The sequence below is a fragment of the Panthera pardus genome, unplaced genomic scaffold (assembly GCF_024362965.1).
Source record: "Panthera pardus isolate Hobbes unplaced genomic scaffold, ASM2436296v1 HiC_scaffold_15, whole genome shotgun sequence".
In the NCBI taxonomy this organism is placed as follows: domain Eukaryota; kingdom Metazoa; phylum Chordata; class Mammalia; order Carnivora; family Felidae; genus Panthera; species Panthera pardus.
In genome coordinates this window covers 67,791,107-67,812,286 of record NW_026526710.1, presented here as the reverse complement: position 1 = coordinate 67,812,286, position 21,180 = coordinate 67,791,107, and the positions used below count along the sequence as shown (strand labels likewise).

Genomic DNA, 21,180 nt, shown 5'->3' with positions numbered 1-21,180 from the left:
TATAAATACTTTTAAGAAACATGGAAAGCTTGAAGTCATCTTATTTTAAATTTTAAGGCAGAATGAGGTCTTTATACTAGATAATCAATTGAGGCCCTGCACCAGTCCAAATGGATAATGTACCGCTATCATTAATAAAAGGAGTGTTAACAACATAGGCTGTAGAATCAGACCATCTGATTTGAAACCCAGTGCTACCTCTTACTAGTTATATAACCTTGGGCAAGTTAATTACTTGAATTTTATTACCTGATCTGAATTATGAAAATAATAATACAACCTCATAGGGTTGTAAAGATCACATGAATTACTCAAAAGCACTAAGAACACTGACACTTGGTTAAGTGTTCAAAAAATGTTATTATCATTATTTACGGACTCCTACCAGATAGGAATACTATACCAAAATACTATGGCAAACTGTAAAGTAAGGCATTATTTCTACCCAGAAAATTATAAATTATAAAGTCACAGGGAAAAAATCATACATGCATATATTTTTAAACTATGGAAGTTAAAAAAAAAAGTGTGTGTGCATGCACGTACATACACATAAATATCACGGCAATTAGAGTCAAAAGTTTACATGTCTAGTGTTTCACTTTTCCACCACTTCCTTAGATAACAGAATTCTAAACACATTCTGAAGGACAAAAGGTAGACAAGATTTGTTTAGCCCCACTTCTAGCCAAGTGAAATGGAGTTATTAAAGTAAAAACTTTCAATCTTAGCATTTCCTAAAGCTCAGTATTCCATCTTCTGAGGGCACTTAACATTCACACAACCAAACCCATAAATAAATACCATTCCTCGTGGTAGTCCAGTTTCCTAGTGACTTTGTTAATGTGCTGTGCAAGATTGAAAATTTGAGTATGTAGCGTATATGACATTAAATTGTGAATTAAGGTGATATGTAACAGCATATCAACATTTGAAGATACCGGTACTTGATATACTGTTAAGGGAAATTTGCCTCCAAATTTTAAGCTGGAAGGTCACTGGAATAACTTTGAGAAAAGAACCACAGCTACATGGTTTTTTTAGGTTTTCGGTACGTACGTTAAGAATTATGTACAAATTGAATTGTCTGTACTGATCCTCGGAACAACAAATAAAAACTCAATTATGAAAGAAAAAAAGAATAAAAATAAATAAATAAATACCATGCCCTCTGCAAATACCATGACTATAGGAAAGATTTGCATTCATCTCCACATTTTTTGCTTAAGATAACGTAACTAAGAAAACAGACGGATTAACCCACTCAAGGCATTTAGACCTATCTTTATATCCAGGACATTATGCCCACTTTAGGTTTCTGTAGAGAGATGTCAAATAATGACAGATTTATCATTATTATATGTATTCTAGAGGGAATACATAAAAACACATTTCATAAACAAGTTGTTCTTCCATGATATCCATAACAATACTATGTCAAATTTTTGCTGTTACACAAATGAAAAGAGAATCTCTCTAAGCCACTCATATCCATATATTTAGGCATCTAAGGTTATCTCATTAGGTCTTAAGAACACATTAAAGGAAATAGCACAAGTTTAAGAGAAAAGTTGAGGATTAAACAATATGTTCCATGAAGCTTAAAAATACCAAGTACAGGATGCAGAAATTCTCAACAAGATATGAGCCAACTGGATCCAACAATACATTAAAAGAATTATTCATCATGACCAAGTGGGATTTATAGCTGGGATGAAGAACTGGTTCAATATCTGCAAATCAATCAGTGTGATACATCACATTAATAAAAGGAAGGACAAGAACCACATGATCCTCTCAATAGATGCAGAGAGAGCATTTGACAAAATTCAGCATCCTTTCTTGATAAAAATCCTCAAGAAAGTAGGGATAGAAAGATCATACCTCAAGATCATAAAAGCCATATTCAAAAGACTCATCGCTAATATCATCCTCAATGGAGAAAAACTGAGAGCTTTCCCCCTAAGGTCAGGAACACGACAGGGATGTCCACTCTCGCCACTGTTACTCATCATAGTATTGGAAGTCCTTGCCTCAGCAATCAAGACAACACAAAGAAATAAAAGGCATCCAAATCGGCAAGGAGGAAGTCAAATTTTCACTCTTTGCAGACGACATGATACTCTGTACAGAAAACCCAAAAGATTCCACCAAAACACTGCTAGAACCGATGCATGAACTCAGCAAAATCAGAGGATATAAAATCAATGCACAGAAATCAGTTGCATTTCTATACACCAATAATGAAGCAGCAGAAAGAGAAATCAAGGACTCAATCCCATTTATATATAATTGCACCAAAAACCATAAAATACCTAGGAATAAACCTAACCAAAGAGATGAAAAATCTATACACTGAAAACTATAGAAAGCTTATGAAAGAAATTGAAGAAGACACATAGTAAAAGGAAAAATATTCCATACTCATGGATTGGGAGAACAAATATTGTTAAAATACTGATACTACTCAAAGCAATCTACATATTCAATGCAATCCCTATCAAAATAACACCGGCATTCTTCACAGAGCTAGAACAATCCTAAAATTTGTCTGGAACCAGAAAAGACCCCAAATAGAAAAAGCAATCTTGAAAAAGAAAACCAAAGCTGGAGGCATCACAATTCTGGACTTCAAGATGTACTACAAAGCTGTAATCATCAAGACAGTATGGTACTGACCAAAAACAGAACTTAGATCGATGGAACAGAATAGAGAACCCAGAAACGGACCCACAAACGTACGGCCAACTAATCTTTGACAAAGCAGGAAAGAATATCTGATGGAACAAAGACAGTCTCTTCAGCAAATGCTGTTGGGAAAACTGTACAGCAACATGCAAAAGACTGAACCTGAACCACTTACTTACATCATACACAAAACTAAACTCAAAATGGATGGAAGACCCAAACATAAGACAGGAAGCCATCAAAATCCTCGAGAATGCAGACAAAAACCTCTTTGACCTTGGATGCAGTAACTTCAGACAAAAACCTCTTTGACCTTGGATGCAGTAACTTCTAACTCAACATGTCTCAGGAGGCAAGGGAAACAAAAGCAAAAATGTACTACTGGGACCTCATCAAGATAAAAAGCTTCTGCACGGCAAAGGAAACAATCAGCAAAACTAAAAGGCAACTGACAGAATGGGAGAAGATATTTGCAAATGACATATCAGATAAAGGGTTAGTATCCAAAATCTATAAAGAACTTATCAAACACCCAAAAAACAAATAATCCAGTGAAGAAATGAGCAAAAGACATGAATAGACATGGAAAAATGCTCAACATCACTCATCATCAGGGAAATACCAATTAAAACCACAATGAGATACCATATCACACCCGTCAGAATAGCTAAAAATTGACAACTCAGGCAACGACAGATGTTGGCGAGGATGCAGAGAAATAGGAACCCTTTTGCACTGCTGGTGAGAATGCAAACTGGTGCAGCCACTCTGGAAAACAGTATGGAGGTTCCTCAAAAAATTTAAAATAGAGAACTACCTGATGACCCAGCAATTGCACTACTGGCTATTTATCCAAAGGATACAGGTGTGCTGTTTCAAAGGGGCACATGCACCCCAATGTTTATAGTAGCACTACCGACAATAACCAAAGTATGGAAAAAGCCCAAATGTCCATCGACAGATGAATGGATAAAGATGTAGTATATATATACAATGAAGTATTACCCACCAACGAAAAAGAATGAAATCTTGCCATCTGCAACAACATGGATGGAACTAGAGTGTATTATGCGAAGCAAAATTAGTCAGAGAAAGACAAATATCATATGACTTCACTCATATGTGGAATTTAAGATACAAAACAGATGAACATAAGTGAAGGGAAGCAAAAATAATATAAAAACAAGGAGGGGGACAAAACATAAGAGACAAATATAGAGAACTGAGAGCTGCTGGAGAGGCTGTGGAAGGGGGGATGGGCTAAATGGGTGATGGGCATTAGGGAAGACAATTGTTAGGATGAGCACTGTGTGTTATATATAGGGGATAAATCACTGGATTCTACTCCTGAGATCATCATTGTAATATATGTTAACTTGAATATAAATTAAAAATTAGCATTTTTAAAAATATCAAGTCTATCTATTCTTAGAACTACTTAATTTCTCCTGGAATCTTCTGATTTCAAAGAGATGACTAAAATGGATTTGTATCCATAACATCTTAAGAAATTAGTAGAGAATACTTACTTTTGAAGTGATCTAGTAATAGGAACCATACTTTCCTTCAACTGTAATTGAGAGAAATTGTCTTCTGAAACCTATTATTAAAAACACCAAATATAACAAAATATTGAAAATATTATATAACTATAAACTTAAGTGCTACTTAGTATGTGAAAAATGAGAACATTAAAAAACAGTCTACATTTCCAAGGAAATAATTCTAGCAAATAATTTTCAGTAAAGCATTAAATATTTTCTTTATTCTAAAAATAAAACTACTACTTATTCATCTTTCAAGTATGCTTCTAAATTATATGTCCAATAAAAATAAAACCTTGGCTTCAAATTAAGACTATAATGAACAAGGTTATGTCTCAATGATGTTTAACAGGAGGGGGAAAAGGGATAGATTACACGCTATATGTTACTGTAATAATCATTAAAATGTATAGAAATTGAAATACAATTCAGGCTTGACAGTTTCCAAGAGCTGATCCATTCATTTGTAATTTAAACTGAATTTCATATAGCTCCACTGAATAAGAATAACAAAGCAATGACAATAAAAATATTTATTAAGTATTTACCAGCTATTAAGTTTTTATCAGGAGCCAAGCACTATACAAGTACTTCACGTAGTCTGTCTCAATTTATCTTTTCAACAACCACATTTTACAGAAGAAGAAACTAAAACTAAAGAGGTTAAGAGATTTGTACAAATACTGCACTTGCTAGTTAAGTGGCAGAATTAGAATTTACAATCAGACTTGTGAGAGTATAAATACTGTACTATTGTGAAGAAAACTCTACCCCTATAGAATAGCAGTCCAAAGCACCAAGAGATTTCGAAATTCCTAGGCAATACATAAAAACACAATGGTTTTGAAATAAAATTTTACATCAACTATAAGAAAAGTCAAACACATGGTAACAATAAAATTTCAGCAGACATAGGTTATGTAGAGAAGTCCAAAGTTGAAAAGGATTTCCAGGCCTCCTCAAATATAAATACAAAAAGTTGGGTTATACCAATAATGTTGCAGTGCATTAAAAAACAATTCCTACAATCCTTCCATAACTATAATTGTAACACTGTCATATCTAAACAAGATGCTGTATTTATAACCATGAACAAAAGAGGATAATCTATTCAGGGGTACACAGCTACAGAAATGTAACAGTATTAAATTTGAGTTAATTTTTACAAAAAATAACAGTATTACAACTCTAGAACATGAGTTATGTGGCATGTTTATTGACATAAAACTAGAGGTCAAACTGAAAAAGATCTGGGAAGGTATCGTATATCTCCACAGATCTTAATTCACATTCACAGATCTCAATTCATAAATCAAGTTTGTGCTTACTTGCTTAATTTCTTCTTTCAGATCTACAGTTTTATTCTGATTAAAACTTTCTTGTACTGCTTGAAGATTAAATAACATTTGTTTCAGGGCTTCAACAGGACCATGATGTTTCCCTCCAGAAAGGGTACAGCTCTGACATAAAACAGATGAATGATTAACCAAGCAAATTCATGGAGGAAAAAGTTTTATTTTGTATTTTCCCCACAATATAAAATGCAAAAATTCAAATCAATAATGTGTTTTGAAAAGTCATTATTGTAACTCAACACCTCCCCTTACCCAATTGCAAGTTATTTAGAGACAACCATGAAGTTTGACACATCCTTTCTAGTCCCTGCTCTTTTCAAATGAACAGTACATGTTCACATTTGCAATGCTTTCATTTATACATTTAAAATCACAGATTTTTAGAAATGGAAGGTCCTCAGAGCTCAGGTAGGCCAACATGCTCTTTCTCGGGTATGTAAATAAAGCTAGTTATTAGCTGAACAAGAACCAGAATTTCAAATACAGCATTCTCTAAACACTTTTAAATGTTTTCACACAGAGAATGCTAGTTTTTCACTTACTCATTGGTCACACATTCCTTGCTATGTAAAAAAACACTCAAACCTCAATTATCAACTGATCTTACGTGCATCCAAAGAAGGCAACAGCACTAAATAACATGATCAGGATTCTTTTAAGAGAATCCATAAGGGATATTTTTTAAAACTTTTTTTCAAGTCTTCTTACCAACCTATTATTTTTATATCTTTCAAATGAGTTGCTGTGTTCTGGTAGCTACCACATAATGGCCACATAATAATATATTTCAGTATAGACAATATAACTGACATACTATTTAAACTTCAAGTCTAGAGGAAGTTGTTGACAAGCACAAGAATATTAGAAATAGAATCTCATTAGTGAAGAGGTTCAAAGTTAAGCACGCTCTCCACAATTACATGAATAGAGTATAAGAAATGGGATATAGAAATGTAAAATGATGCAGCTGCTGTGGAAAACAGTATGGCAATTCTTCAAAAAATTAAACACAGAATTACCCTATGATCCCCTTCTGCCTATATAGGTAGAAGAAATAAAAGTACAGACTCAAAACAGATTATTTATACACCCATATTTATAGCAGCATTATTCACAATAGCCAAAAAGTAGAAACAACCCAAGTATCCATCACAGATGAATGGGTAAACAAAACATGGTGCATACAATGAAGTATTATTCAGTCTAAGAAAGGAAGGAAATTTTGACATATGATACAACATGGACGAACCTTGAAGACATTAGGTTAAGGGAAATAAGCCAGTCACCAAAAGACAGGTTCTTACATGATGCCATGGACTGAACTGTACCCCTCCCAACAAAAATTCATGTTGAAGCCCTAACCTCAAATGCAGCTATATTTGGAGATAGGGCCATAAGGAAGTAATTAAGGTTAAATGAGGTCATATGGGTAGGGCCCACATACCACAGGATTAGTGTCCTTCTAATAAAAGACACCTGACAGCTCAAGGAAAGGCCATGGAAGGACACTGTGAGAAAGCAGCTGCCTACAAGCAAGGAAGAGAGCCTTCACCACGAACAGAATCAGCTAGCACTTTGATCTTAGATTCCCCAAACTGCAGAACTGTGAGAAATAAATTTCTACTGTTTAAGCCACCCAGCCTAAAGTATTTTGTTATCACAGCCGACTAATAAAACATGTAAGGTTCCTAGAGTAGTCAAATTCATAGAAACAGAAAGCAGAATGGTGCTAGCCAGAGGCGGGGCAAAAGAGGAACGGGGAGTTAGTATTTAATGAGTATAGTTTCAGTTGGGGAAGATGAAGAAGTTCTACACATGGACAGTGGTGATGGCTGCACAACAATGTGAAGGTACTTACTGCATAGAACTGTACACTTAAAAATGGTTAAAATAGTAAATGTTATGTTACACATATTTCACCAAAATTTAAAAAATAAAGAAAAATAGGGACGCCTGGGTGGCTCAGTTGGTTAAGCTTCCATCTTTGGCTCAGGTCAAGATCTCACAGTTCATAAGTTTGAGAGCCCCTCCGCATCAGGCTCTCTGCTATCAGTGTAGAGCCTGGAGCCTGCTTCAGATCCTCTGTTCCCCCCCTTGGCCCCTCCCTCACTCATGTTCACACCTGCTCATGCGCTCTCTCTCAAAAATAAACAAATATTTTAAAAAGTGATAAAAATAAAGAAAAATAAACAAGGATTAAGGATTCAATTAGCCTTATCCTCCTGACTCTTGTAGACAGACCTGAAGCATTATCTCTAAGTTACATGCATTCAGCCACTGCCTTAAAAAAATAAACATTAAAAAAAAATTTTTTTTCTAGTTGCCTGATGCCAACCATAAGGGTTACAAAAGCCTGGAGTGGATTTTTCATGCAAACTAGTGATCAGAGTTGCAAAAAGAAAACTGTGAAATAGATTATATAAACTATTTGTGCAATTCACTAATGAACATTTAATAAATGTTGGTATGTCTGATAGAATTTGTCCTGAGACTCGTCATTAAAACTTGAGTGAATGTCTTGGAGTATATCTTTTTTGTATAGCTCTCTCAGAACTATAGTAATGTTTCACATATTCAAAAAACAATTTAAACCAAATAGAATGTGGTTTAAACCCAGTAAGTACAATAAAAATTAACAACCTAACAGTATTACAATTGAACAACATGAACACACTGAAGGGTTGGGAAGAAAATAATTAACCAAGGTAACTTTGGAAAACAGTAATTTGACTGGGTATTGTAAGGCTAAAGATAAAAAGAACTATACATAAATAATGTGATCTAGTTAGTAAATTTGTTCCTTACAGGGATATGGATTAGCAATTGTCAAACTATATGTATGCTAAGAATGAACAAATAGTTAAGAGACTATGGATAATAATAGGATTCTTACCAGTGGAGAAAGAAGTTACAAATAAGTAACAAGAAAGGCTAAAACAAGCCATGCAGGACTCAACTGGAGTCAAAGGTATAAGTATAAACTCACGATTTTATACATACATATAAACTATGACACATATACAAATATAGAAATTTAGATGTGCATGTGTGCACAGTCTCAAAATATCTCCGTTTATTAATTACAAGGGGAAACTGTAATTTTACTAAAGAGACAGCCAGTAGACACCAAGTGTTCAAGGTTAACATCACAAGTATTAACATAATTGTGTATATTAATATATTATTAACATATTGCTATGGACTGAATGTTTGTGTTCCCCTAAAATTCTTATGTTGAAGTCTAATCCCAATGTGATGGTATTTGGAGAAAGGACTTTAGTGAAGTAATTAGGTCATTAGGGTGGAGCCTTCATGAATGGGATCAGTGCCCTGATCCAAGAGACACAAGAGGGCTTGCTTCCTCCCTGTTCTCTGCCATGGGAAATTATGTGGAGAAGATGGCATCCTGGGAAGCAGGACCTCACCAGACACCTTGATCTTGGACTGCTCAGCCAACAGAAATAAATGTGTGTTGTTTAAGCCACCATGTCTATGGCATATTTATTAAAGTAGCCCAACTAAGACACATATCAGACACAAATCAATGATATCAATATAACATGAACCCTCTGATATGATGCACTGAGAAGGGCATAGCATGATTCCTATTGCATTCTTGCCAAAATGCATAACCTCATTCTGATCATGAGAAAACGTCAGACAAACCCTGAGGAACTATCAACAAAATAACCAACCAGTACTCTTCAAAAGTGTCAAGATCATGACAGACAAGGGAAGACTGAGGAACTATCACAGACTGATGTAGACTAATGAAAACTGACAACTGGGGGCACCTGGATGGCTCAGTTAGACATCTGACTTTGGCTCAGGTCATGATCTCACGGTTTGTGGGTTCAAGCCCCACATCAGGCTCTGTGCTGACAGCTCAGAGCCTGGAGCCTGCTTCAGATTCTGTGTGTGTCTTTCTCTCTGCCCTTCCCCTGCTCGTGCTCTCTCTCAAAAATAAACATTAAAAAAAAATTTTTTTTAAGACTATTTTAAAAGGAATCATGACAATTAAATGCAGTGTTGAATCCTGGAATAGGACACTGGTAGAGAAACTAGTGAAATTAGAGTAAAGTCTATAGTTTAGATAACAAAATTATACCTAAGTTAATTCCCTGTCTGTGATCATTATTCTACAGTATGTGAGATGATAGCATTAGGGAAGCTGAAAGAATGGTGACAGGAATTTTGGGTGCATCTAAAATTATTAAAAACAAAACAAAAACACCCTGGTAGTGAGATTGTGTGTGTACTGGCAGGGGAAAAGGAACCACTGATTAGTATTTAACATTCATTCATCTCAAACTTAAAAGAACTTCTACAAATTTGTTCTTCTACTAGTGCTTTTTACCTAAGTAAATGGCATCACCCAATCTTTTAGCTGCTTGGCTCAAACATCTGAAATTCATTCTTTGAATTCTATCTCCATCCTACTAGGTCTATATCTTCAAAATATATGCCAAGTCTACCCATTTCTGACTACGTCCAATGTACCCACCCTAAGCCAATCCTATCCCAAAAGACTGAAAAAGTCTCCTAACTAGGTTCCCTGCTCCTTCACCAGCTCCTTTTAAGTCTATGCTCCATATAGCTGCCATTTTATATTTTAGAATGTAGATCTGATCATTTCACGCTTCCACTCAAAACACTCCAGTGACTTCTCATCTCACCTAAATAAAACATAAAAATCTTCATTCCATCACTTGTAAGACGGTACATGATGTGGTTCCTGGTTATCTCTCCATCTTACCATCCTTCTCTTGTTCATTCTGACTGAGCTACACTACTAGAGTCTGATATTTCCTAAACATGCCAAATACAATCCTGCCTTGGGGTTTCTGCAATTACTATTACTTTTACATGTAAAGTTATTTCCTCAGGAATATCTGGCTCATTCACTCATTTTAGATTTTTGCTCAAGTATCTCCTCAACAGAGAGATCATTCCTGACTACCCTATCTAAAATTGTACCTGTATTTTCCTATCCCAACTAATGTTTCTTTATAATACTTACAGTACTCCCTTATGTGTCACATACTATATATTTGTTTAGTTTGTCTCTCCAAGTGGAATAAAAAATCCAAGACACAAGGGAAAATTTCCTCCCTCTTATTCACTACTGGGGAGACAGTTCCTAAAGAAGTGCTTGGCCCTCAAATATTTATCAAATAAATATTTAATAATTAAGCTTCACTTACCCAACATCTGCTATAGTATCTTACACAAAGTTCTAAGATCAAACATATTATGAAAGTCTCTACTTTCTCTAGTAAATTTCATCGAAGGAACTCAGTTTATTAAATTTTTCAGTTAATTTTTGAGTGTTCAACCTCCCAAATCTTCCAGATTTTAAGATCCCAAAAGTATGGTTTCAATATTTAACAGCCATGGCTGTATTTCTATGTCAAATTATATATAATTCCTTACGTGCATACATACACATTATTTTTTATTGTGGGGTTACATGCAAAATGCACATATGTTGATTTTGCAAAACTGGGTAATAATTTTCCTATTTTAAATTAGAGATTTATGTGGCCCCTGGGTGGCTTAGTCAGTAAAGCATCTGACTTTAGCTCAGGCCATGATTTCATAGTTTGTGGGCTCGAACCCCACGTCGGGCTCTGTGCTGACAGCTCAGAGCCTGGAGCCTGCTTCAAATTGTGTCTCCCTCTCTGCTCCTCTCTCCCTCCCTCCTCCCTCTCTTTCTCAAAAATAAACATTAAAAAAGTTTTCTTTAATTAAAGAGGTCTATAATTTTTTCTTAGTTAGAAACACAACTCTCAATAATCAACCATCCTATGGGAAAATATAACTTACTTTATAATGGTATGCTTTATACATTGTCCAAAAAAAACCAAAACCAAACAAACAAAAACATAATTTAAGCTCTCTGTAGCGTTCAATCCCAGGTCCCTCTACTTTAAAATACTAAAATAAAATTATGAATAATTCTAGGAGTGATGCTTTTATGCATTTATGTTGAGGAAGAGGGGATTTGAATCTTTTTTTTTTTTTAACAACTCAGAAATTAAAATCTGTATAGTAGTCATAAATCCTTTTAATAAAAAAATCCTCTTTTAAGAAGTTAAAAAGATTTAATTTCACCCACCTGATTATCATTTAAAAAATCTTCGAGAAACCCTTTAGTACACTTTGCCCTTGAAGTTTGTTGAGGATTATCATCAGAGTTAACAGGAACAGGAGATTTGCTAAATAGGATTTAAGGATACAAGAAAGTAATTAAGTTCCCAAGTTATAAAAATTAGTCTAGGGGCACCTGGGTGGCTTGGTCGGTTAAGCGTCCGACTTCGGCTCAGGTCATGATCTCGCGGTCTGTGAGTTCGAGCCCCACGTCGGGCTCTGTGATGACAGCTCAGAGCCTGGAGCCTGTTTCAGATTCTGTGTCTCCCTCTCTCTGACCCTCCCCCATTCATGCTCTGTCTCTCTCTGTCTCAAAAATAAATAAACGTTAAAAAAAAAAATTTTTTTTTAAATTAGTCTATAACTGAATGGTTATCATTTAAATACAAATAATCACCAAGAAACAACCATTGTGAATACAGTTCATATTGATTTTGCTTGGTGATTCCCTATCTCTCTAAACTGATATTAGAATCTCACCCTCCCTATCTCCTTGTTTCTCCTTTAGAGCTTTTTTTTTTTAATATATATTTTTTAAGCTTATTTATTTTTGAGAGAGAGAAAGAGGGAGAGAGAGCACGTGCGCGCCAACAAGTGTGAGCAGGGGAGGAGCAGAGAGAGGGAGACACAGAATCCGAAGCAGGCTCCAGGGTATGAGCTGCCAGGACAGAGCCCAACAAGGGGCTCCAACTCCTGAACTGTGAGATTGTGACCTGAGCTGAAGTCGGAGGCTTAGCCGACTGAGCCACCCAGGTGCCCCTCTCCTTTAAAGCTTTAAGAAAAAATTATCAAGTGAAAACATTAGTCCTCAAACAAATAAGCCTTGAACGATGGCTACACTCCAAAAGTTCATTTGTGTGAAATAAGCAGTACATTTTTCCAAATAAACAGTTAGTTACCCAATGATAATAAAAACTCCCACAAATATATGAGTTTCTACTGGGATGATAGTTACATGCTCTTCCACGTCAAAGCAACAGGTCCTGCCCTCCAGAACTGGCATTAATAAAGAGGACAGATTATAGTAGGAAAAATATCAATTGTGAAATTAAAACTCCTGAGTTCAAACCTCAATCCCACTCACTATGTGACTTTATATAATTTATTTACCTAAACTTCAGTTTTACATTAGTAGTCCCATTTATCTCACAGAAGTATTGCATAAATTAACTCTATGTACCTGGCACAATAAATATTAGTTTCTTTCTTGATGTTTCAAGGGACAGTAGGGCAACCCCAGCAAAAGTCAGAATTCTCCCAAAACAAATTCTATTAGTCACAGAGAACAAAGTCATTCTTTCTCATTTATATATCAACATAAAATGTGTTTCTAACTCAAGTAATCAGATATCTAAGAATCTTTCCCTAACATATAAATGTCACAATTCTAATTTTTTCTTAATAATTAGCAGCACTTCATTATTGACTCCTTTGATTTGTAACTCACTATGAGGTTTTTCTTACTCCCATGTAGTCTTTTCTCACATTCTTTACCAAAGGAGTTTGCACATCCATCTACCACCATCAAAAAGCATTTACCAGATTACTGAAGATGGGTGTGGGATACATAAGAATTCATTATACTATTCTTCTACTTTTGTATTTCTTGGAAATTTTCCATTATAAAAATGTTAAACAAATACAAAAAAAAAGCAGTTATCTTATTGTGGTTGTGTTCTACCTTTCAGTATACTACCTTGACTACTTCCTAGTCAATTTTTGTTTTGATGGTAGATTGACAATAATTTGTCAACACCATACTAAGGTCAGGTCTATTCCTTCTGACAATCCATCATTCATTTTATGTACAAACATACCCATCACAATATGAATTCTTCCAGAAGTCAACTTCTATATGCAAGGTACTGGGCCAAACCAACGATTATAATAATAATTATACAAGCATAAATTATAGTATCTAATTACATAATACACTAAAAGCATTCAAAAATTTTATTCTTAAACACCTCTGATACTATTTGCTCACCCATTCTTGTTGGTTGCAATTGAAAGTAAAGTATTCATACTATGGTACTTTACAATTACCAAGACCAACTGACAAGAAAATAAGAAATTAGAAAAAAAGTTTAAGAATTAAGTGAGCTAATTATTAACCCAAGTTTCAAAAAATAAAGATACTATTGAAGCAACAATTGAGAAATAAAGCTAAATGAGGAAAAAAAATATTCTGGATAATTATCACCACTATTAACAATTTACAAGACAGCTCATCGTAAGTCAGAAATTGTCCTAAGTACCTTATATTCTCTAATCAAATGAATCCTCACAACAACCCCAAGTAGAGAATTTATATAAGGTCTTGTACAAAACAGTTTAACTTGTATAAGGTGTCAGCAAAGACAAAAAAAGTAACAGAGCTACGATTCCAAACCAGAATTATATTAATTGTCCATATTAAAAAAAAATAATAAGATGTTCAACTGAGAAGTGATCAAAAAATGGATCCAGCAATTAACAGACTCTGTCTATAACAGAGTATGACAGAATGAAAGTTTAGACAACAGAAGATAAATTATCAGAGCATAAGGCAGGATATAGGGTTACCAAGAATGCATTTCTTATGAGTTCAGACAATAATATCACTAAGGAAAAAAGCTTTCCTACCTAAGCTCAATTCTTACTCCACACCACATTCATAGGCATCGATGTAGACAGTTTAAATTATTCTGAGAAACCATGTTGTAACAAGGTTAAGCACACAAATAAAAACAATATTAGAAACTACAAAAATGTATTACAATAGACCATACCAAAACACCACCACTGTTTAAGGAAAATAATGACTAAGAGAAAATAAAATGTAAACGAAAAAAATGGATAACTGCATAACTCCATATTTGGAAAGAATATAGAGGGAGAAAAAAACTTAAAAGTAAAAAGAAAACAAGAATTTCATAGCACTTTTCCATCTGCAAAATAGGTTGCTTTTGGTTGTGATTTTTCACCAGTAAAATCAGTATTTTACAGTGTAACAAAAAAAAACACATAAAGACAAAAGTTGTATAATGTGCCTAAGGTTATGCAACATTACACCATCTTGTGGTAACAACTGAAAAATGCAATTCAAAGAAACAACACAAAGGCAACATTCTATAGAATTAACATGTCACTATAATTGTCAATTATCACAGAGTTATGTAAAAAATAAACTAACTGGGGCGCCTGGGTGGCTCAGTCAGTTAAGCATCTGACTTCAGCTCAGGTCATGATTTCACAGCTCGTGAGTTCAAGCCCCACATCCGGCTCTGTGCTGACAACTCAGAGCCTGGAGCCTGGTTCAGATTCTGTGTCTCCCTCTCTCTCTGTGCACGTCCCCTGTTCTGGCTGTCTCTCTCAAAAATAAATAAACATTGAAAAAAATTTTTTAAATAAATAAATAAAATAAATTAACTGTTCACACGACATTTTTCACTTGGAGAACTAAAAACTTTTTCCATTGTAACTTACGTACAAAGTAACAGGGATATTTTCCCATGATCTTTCTGCTTCAAGTTTATCTAATGAACAAGGACTATCATCCTTTTTCTTAGACTTCGGTAACTCTTCAGCACAATGCTCTAGATTTCTCTTGGCCTTCAGGATAAGCAATTCAATTTTGTCACCTAATTTAAAAGATTAAATTAATTCAAGAAAAAAAGTAAATGCAGAGCACAACAAAATCTCAAAGGCAACAAACAAGTAAGAATTCAGATAATTTAGAATATACACACATCTGTAACAAATTTTTTAATGACATTTCAAAGGAAAAAAGGGGAGAAGAGACATTTTCTAGGCACAAAATGATACATAAATGAAGACCATCATGTGTTCAAGATTTATCATCTGTTCATTACATCAAGAATGTAACATAAAAGCTCCTAGACATTAGGTCAAATTTACAGCACTTTCTTTGGTTCTTAAAAATAAAACAAAACAATTACCACTGAATGGCTTTTTGGTTTGTCCTGGGAGAACTGGATTCTCACATTGACACTGGCTATGTTGAGAATCACATTTACATTCATTAATCAATCCTTTATCATCATTCAAGGAATCTGAAATGTTTGAGGGTTCAAAAGAATATTCAAAACAATCTAATTTATTCGTAAGTCGAGAAGTTCTTTGTGCCTGGTAACTATGTTTAGGGGAACACTGATCTTCTTTAAATATTTTATATATCCTTTGACTATTTGTATCAGGTAGCAAGTCTTGATGGTGGAGCCACACTGGGTAGGTGAAATCAGGTATACTAGTTATCCCTGAAACATTAAGGTCCGATTTCTGGCTAGTGAGCCATCTTGGGTAATTCTTTTCAAGATTGTGTTCTGAACTGTCCTCGAAAGACAATTTCTTGGAAAAAGGTAAAGATGGTTCAGAAACGCATTTATTAGTCTTACTCACAAGTTTTGGGTTTTTCAGCCTACCACATTGCTTTCCATTTATATTTGTGTATACAACGGGAGTAACTAAGTTATCCTTGCACATGGTAGTGAAGGGTTCTTGAAAATGTTTATTCTTCTCAGTATCTGATGAACTCAGTCTTCCAATGCATTTTTTCTTTTTCTTGCTAATTCGATGATTTGATCCAACATAAGCAAAAGAAAATGATCCATCTGCTGGAAGTTTTAATAGATCATCAGTTGTTAGGCTAATGGAGTCTATGTCATTAACAGTCTTTCTTCTACAGGATAAGGACAAGGAGCTTTTTTTGTGATCAACATTTTCAAAAGCTGAAAAACAAAGCATAGTTCTGTTTATTTCCCTAAATCATATACAACAATACTTCATAATATTTAACAGTAAATGAGAATTAAGAATTTAAGAGTCACTTTTGCTGCTTCCCTTTATCTTCACTAAAGTTTGATTAAAAGTATAAATAGTATAGGTTGATGAAATACAATGTGTTTTCTCACATCTCTTCACTAAGTTGTACACTTTTTTCTCCAACCTCTAAATTTTCCCTTGTTCTTTATTTACCGTTTAACCTTTTTTCATCTAGACCTATCCAGTGCACTAATACACTCATATTATTATTGGTCACTTGACACTGGCTGCAACATAGAAGAAAAATATGCTATTAAACTATGTGGAAAAATAATTTGCTTTCTGCCAATTAAGCCTGCAACAACATTAACACAAAAAGAATAGCTGTCCTAACAGTCTTCTGGAATATATATTGCTCACATACTTCTAAGAGTTGAATGAAAATTTTTTCCATACTAGGGCTATTCCATAAATCTTCAGTAAAGTGTTAACTGGGTTATCAATAGATGCATTTTCCAAAGTTGTCTTCATGGGAACTGCATCAAGGAAAAACTCTTAACATCTTATATTATTGTCCCATAGAATACAGATCAAGAAGACAGTCTTATCACGTCAACTGGGATTGATCAAGTATAAATTCAGAAAGACTGAGATTTATCTGAAGTCATCAAGCTAGTTAATGAAACTTAGAAACACCATGTCAATGCTCTTTCCATTATGCTAAAATAAAATGGCTTAAGGGTTTAGGATCAACCACCTGCTATTATTAGTCACATTCATCAGCTTCCCCTCCAAGGTCACAAGATCTTAGCTGAAAATTCTTGAGAACCAGAGAATTACAGAATCATTTAAGAAAAATATCCAGACCTCCATATTACATAAGTCATTTTTACCCCAAAGGAAAAAAAAAAAAGTGTCTAGTTTTTCAAGGCTACAACACATCTTTCAAATGCTTTAAATCAGTGCGGGGAAAACACATACATACACACACATACACACACACACACACACACACACACACACACACACAAAATAAAAGCATACCATTGTTTGGTTTACAAATATAGTTGGAGAATTCTGGCATATGAGCAGAACACCTATTGTTGTTAATCTTTCCAGTGTTTGCACCAGGATACATCTGGCTTAAATCAAAATCATCAATATAGGCCTGTAGAGCCTGAGAGGCAGAACTATACAGTTTATCCTTATATTGAAAAGAGCCATCAGAGTTAGAGGAATTGCTACCACTCAGGCTGCAGCTTGCTAGCAGAGAAGATACTGAAGATTCCCGAGAACAAACTCTGTGTTTTGTAATTGATTTTGCCATGGCTTCCTCAAAATGGGTTATTTCTATTCATTTCTCTTAAAAACTGTAATACAAAAACAATAGGTTAAGGTTCCATTAAAGAGAATAATAGCCATATAGAGAGAAATTACTAAATTTGTAAACTTTTTATAATCTTCTTTAAAGAATAAAATCCATTTCTATAATTTTTAGGCAATACACATTGATTTTCTATTATTATAATTATTGTGAATTCCTTCATCATTGATTTAGAAAACATTTATTGAGTACCTACTATGTGCCTGGAATTATGTACACATAATTATCTGAGAACAGTACCAAGAGAAGAGTACTCACTATTTCAAAGTCCTAAAAACTACTGATGAGCAGTCTTTTCTTATGAGAATAGATTCTATGACATCACAATACCTAACACTCCCCTATACAGACTATTTTTCAATTCATAAGCCTACTATTATACACTGCAGATAGTAGGTGCTCAATAACTTTTTAAAGGCATCAAATGAGGTATTAGAAACAAGAAGCAAGAACAGAATATCCACTTTTAATGTTGTAAATGCCAATATGTAACTTTAGCCAGCCCTTTCCTGGGGGGAAAAAAAACTGAGAATAAAGTAATTAATAGTATTTATTATAAAGAAATAAACCACAAGTTTATTGAGCTAGCAACATGCTCTTTTCCTAAGATAATATCGTTATTGTTAATCATTTTCTCACCTTCATTTTTGGCAATACACTTACCATTTTCACTTCTTATGTTACACAGATTCAACCTACCTCTCTTTTAAAAGAGACTTAGATAATTTGGAAATTGACAACATATTCATCTTAGACTAGTAATAATAGGATCTATATCAAATAGGATCATTTGAAAAACTAAAAAGTAACAAACAGGTGTTACTTCAGTACGATATGATACTCTTAAAAATTAAATCAGTGGAAATGGATTTTTTTCTGTACTAAAAAGGAAAGATTAATGTCTAGGACTTAACACATGCTATAATGTTATAAAGTTAATATGTTCAACTTTGGGCTATAATTTTGGGAATGTTTAAGTTAGAACAACTTTTAATGTAATCTTAATGACTACCAAATTTGACTTTAAAATATTGAAAGTTTTCCATTTAAAGAAGAGTAAAACAGCATCCTGCCTCAGCTTTAGAGCATGCATCTGCCTTTGCAGCCACAGAACATAAGATAACGGTTAATTAGCCTCTTTGATTTCCCTGAATACTGTGATGTTGGTTTGCCTCCAAAGAATGGCTAGACTAAGTCAGCTGGGCTCTTTCTTTACCGCTTTCACTAATGATGTTTAAATTTTCTCAAGTAAATATGGCTTGACCCAACATTTTCTCCCTTATTCCAACGAAATAAGTCAGAGAAAGACAAACCCCATACAATTTCACTCATATGACACTGGAACACAGGAGAAGGGACCAAAAAAGGAGAGAGGAAACCAAACCAAAAGAGACTCTTAAGTACAGAGAACAAACAGGTTTGATGGAGGGAGGTGGGCAGGGAATGGGCTAAATGGGTGATATACCCTTAAGGAGGGTATTTGTGGGGTGTGGGTGGCTCAGTCGGTTAAGCCTCCGACTTCAGCTCAGGTCACGATCTCACAGCTCGAGAGTTCGAGCCCCGGGTCGGGCTCTGTGCTGACAGCTCAGACCCTGGAGCCTGCTTCAGATTCTGCCTCTGCCTCTCTGTGCCCTCCCCTGCTCGCGATCTGTATCTGTCTGTCTGTCCCTCTCTCTCTCTCAAAAATAAACATTAAAAAAAAAAAAAAAATTAAGGAGGGTACTTGCTGTGACGATCACTGGGTGTATATGTTAGTGATGAAACACTAAATTCTACACCTGAAACCAACTTACATATGTTAAACAATTAGAATTTAAATAAAAACTTGAAATAAAAAACAGAAACAAAAACGAACCCCTAAAAGGTAAAGCTGTTGGATTACAGTTCTCAGTAAGTGGGTAACAACATTTATTTTAGTTCATAGGAGGGCAGAAAGAAAAGCCACAATTGAATTCTCATTGGGGAGAGCTCCCCAAAGTATACAAAAGTAGAATTAACACTTTAACGTTTATTTTTTTTTATTTTATTTTTTTTTTTAACATTTATTTATTTTTGAGACAGAGAGAGACAGAGCATGAACGGGGGAGGGTCAGAGAGAGGGAGACACAGAATCCGAAACAGGCTCCAGGCTCCGAGCTGTCAGCACAGAGCCCGATGCGGGGCTTGAACTCACGAACCGCGAGATCATGACCTGAACCGGAGTCGCTTAACCGACTGAGCCACCCAGGCGCCCCCAGAATTAACACTTTAATAAACCCCCCTGCACCCATTACCCTGCTTCAATCAATCACCCACACACCCCAACTTTCTATCCACCCACTTCTCCGCACTTCCACTACAGGATTATTTGGAAGCAAATCCCATTATCTCACCATTTCTTCCGTAAACACTTCCGCTCCTATCTCCAAAAGGAAATCCATCATTCCGAAGAATGAAATGTTACACGAATGGCAACAAGTTTCAACTACCTTTGATTCAAGAACAGAATGGTCACTGTTAAATAACCAATAGGAACAGCTCGCGCGCAATGAAGAACTAGAAACAACAGCTCTGTGGTTTACGTTTTGACACCGAATTTTGTTTATTCTACAGCTAAACGACAAGAATTAATCGACCCGGAAAGCGAAGATCGCTGGCATCCCTGCGGGAGAGCATCTTTTCCCCTCTCGACGCGCTGGCTTCAATCCTTCCGCCCTTTACGTAGGAGTCACCCACCCTGCAGGATTCCAGCACCCCCGGCGGTCACAACCACTTCAGTTAGCTACTTCCACCCAGAAGTCATTTATTAGGCAGCAGCCGTGAGCCCCACCGGGCGCGGACGGAGTTTTTCCGAGGTGACAGCCCCGAGGGCCCAATCCCCCTTCCGCCCCGCCCTCTTCTATAGACGCCTCGAGTCTCCCGAAGCCCACGTCAGGGCCCCTCCGTCCCGTTCCGCGACTCTCCCCCCGCTCGGGAGCCTCCCGCTAAAGACGTTCTCTTCCCACGGGGAATGTCCACTCGCGCCCGCCCTCAGCAGACGTCCTCCTCTTCCCTCCACGCCACTCTTTCTCTGGTTTCTCCCACGGGCCGTCCAAGGATGGGGCGCCCCTCGAAACTACAGCCCCTTTTCGGGCCGAACTCACCGACGAAGTCTCCAAAAGAGATAAAAAAAAAAAAAACGCACACTTCCACAACTCTCCACCGAAAGCCTGCGCCTGTTACCGGACGGGAGACGCGATACAGCATCCCCGACCCGGACACCGCCCCGCCTCAGGCTCCGCTTGCTTGAAGCCAGCTGCGCCGTCACAGCGGAACG

At 35.8% G+C, this 21,180-nt stretch overlaps 1 protein-coding gene across 5 annotated transcripts in view; it reads right to left on the bottom strand.

Moving 5' to 3' along the window:
- CUNH18orf54 (chromosome unknown C18orf54 homolog) overlaps positions 1–21,154 on the bottom strand; it is a 62,137-nt gene extending 40,983 nt beyond the window's left edge. For 2 of the 5 annotated variants that reach the window (XM_019464007.2, XM_053902742.1), the window contains exons 1-7: positions 21,008–21,121; positions 20,258–20,353; positions 17,546–17,871; positions 15,679–16,467; positions 15,206–15,360; positions 5,561–5,692; positions 4,218–4,288 (exon numbers count right to left, since the gene is read on the bottom strand). In XM_019464007.2, the coding sequence (XP_019319552.1) occupies positions 4,218–4,288; positions 5,561–5,692; positions 15,206–15,360; positions 15,679–16,467; positions 17,546–17,828 (1,430 nt within the window). In that variant the 5' untranslated portion in view covers positions 17,829–17,871; positions 20,258–20,353; positions 21,008–21,121. Of the gene's footprint in view, positions 1–4,217; positions 4,289–5,560; positions 5,693–15,205; positions 15,361–15,678; positions 16,468–17,545; positions 17,872–20,257; positions 20,748–21,007 lie in introns of those variants that run through there. The other 3 variants (XM_053902740.1, XM_053902739.1, XM_019464008.2) reach the window with 3 other exon arrangements.
- Positions 21,155–21,180: the final 26 nt, after the last annotated feature.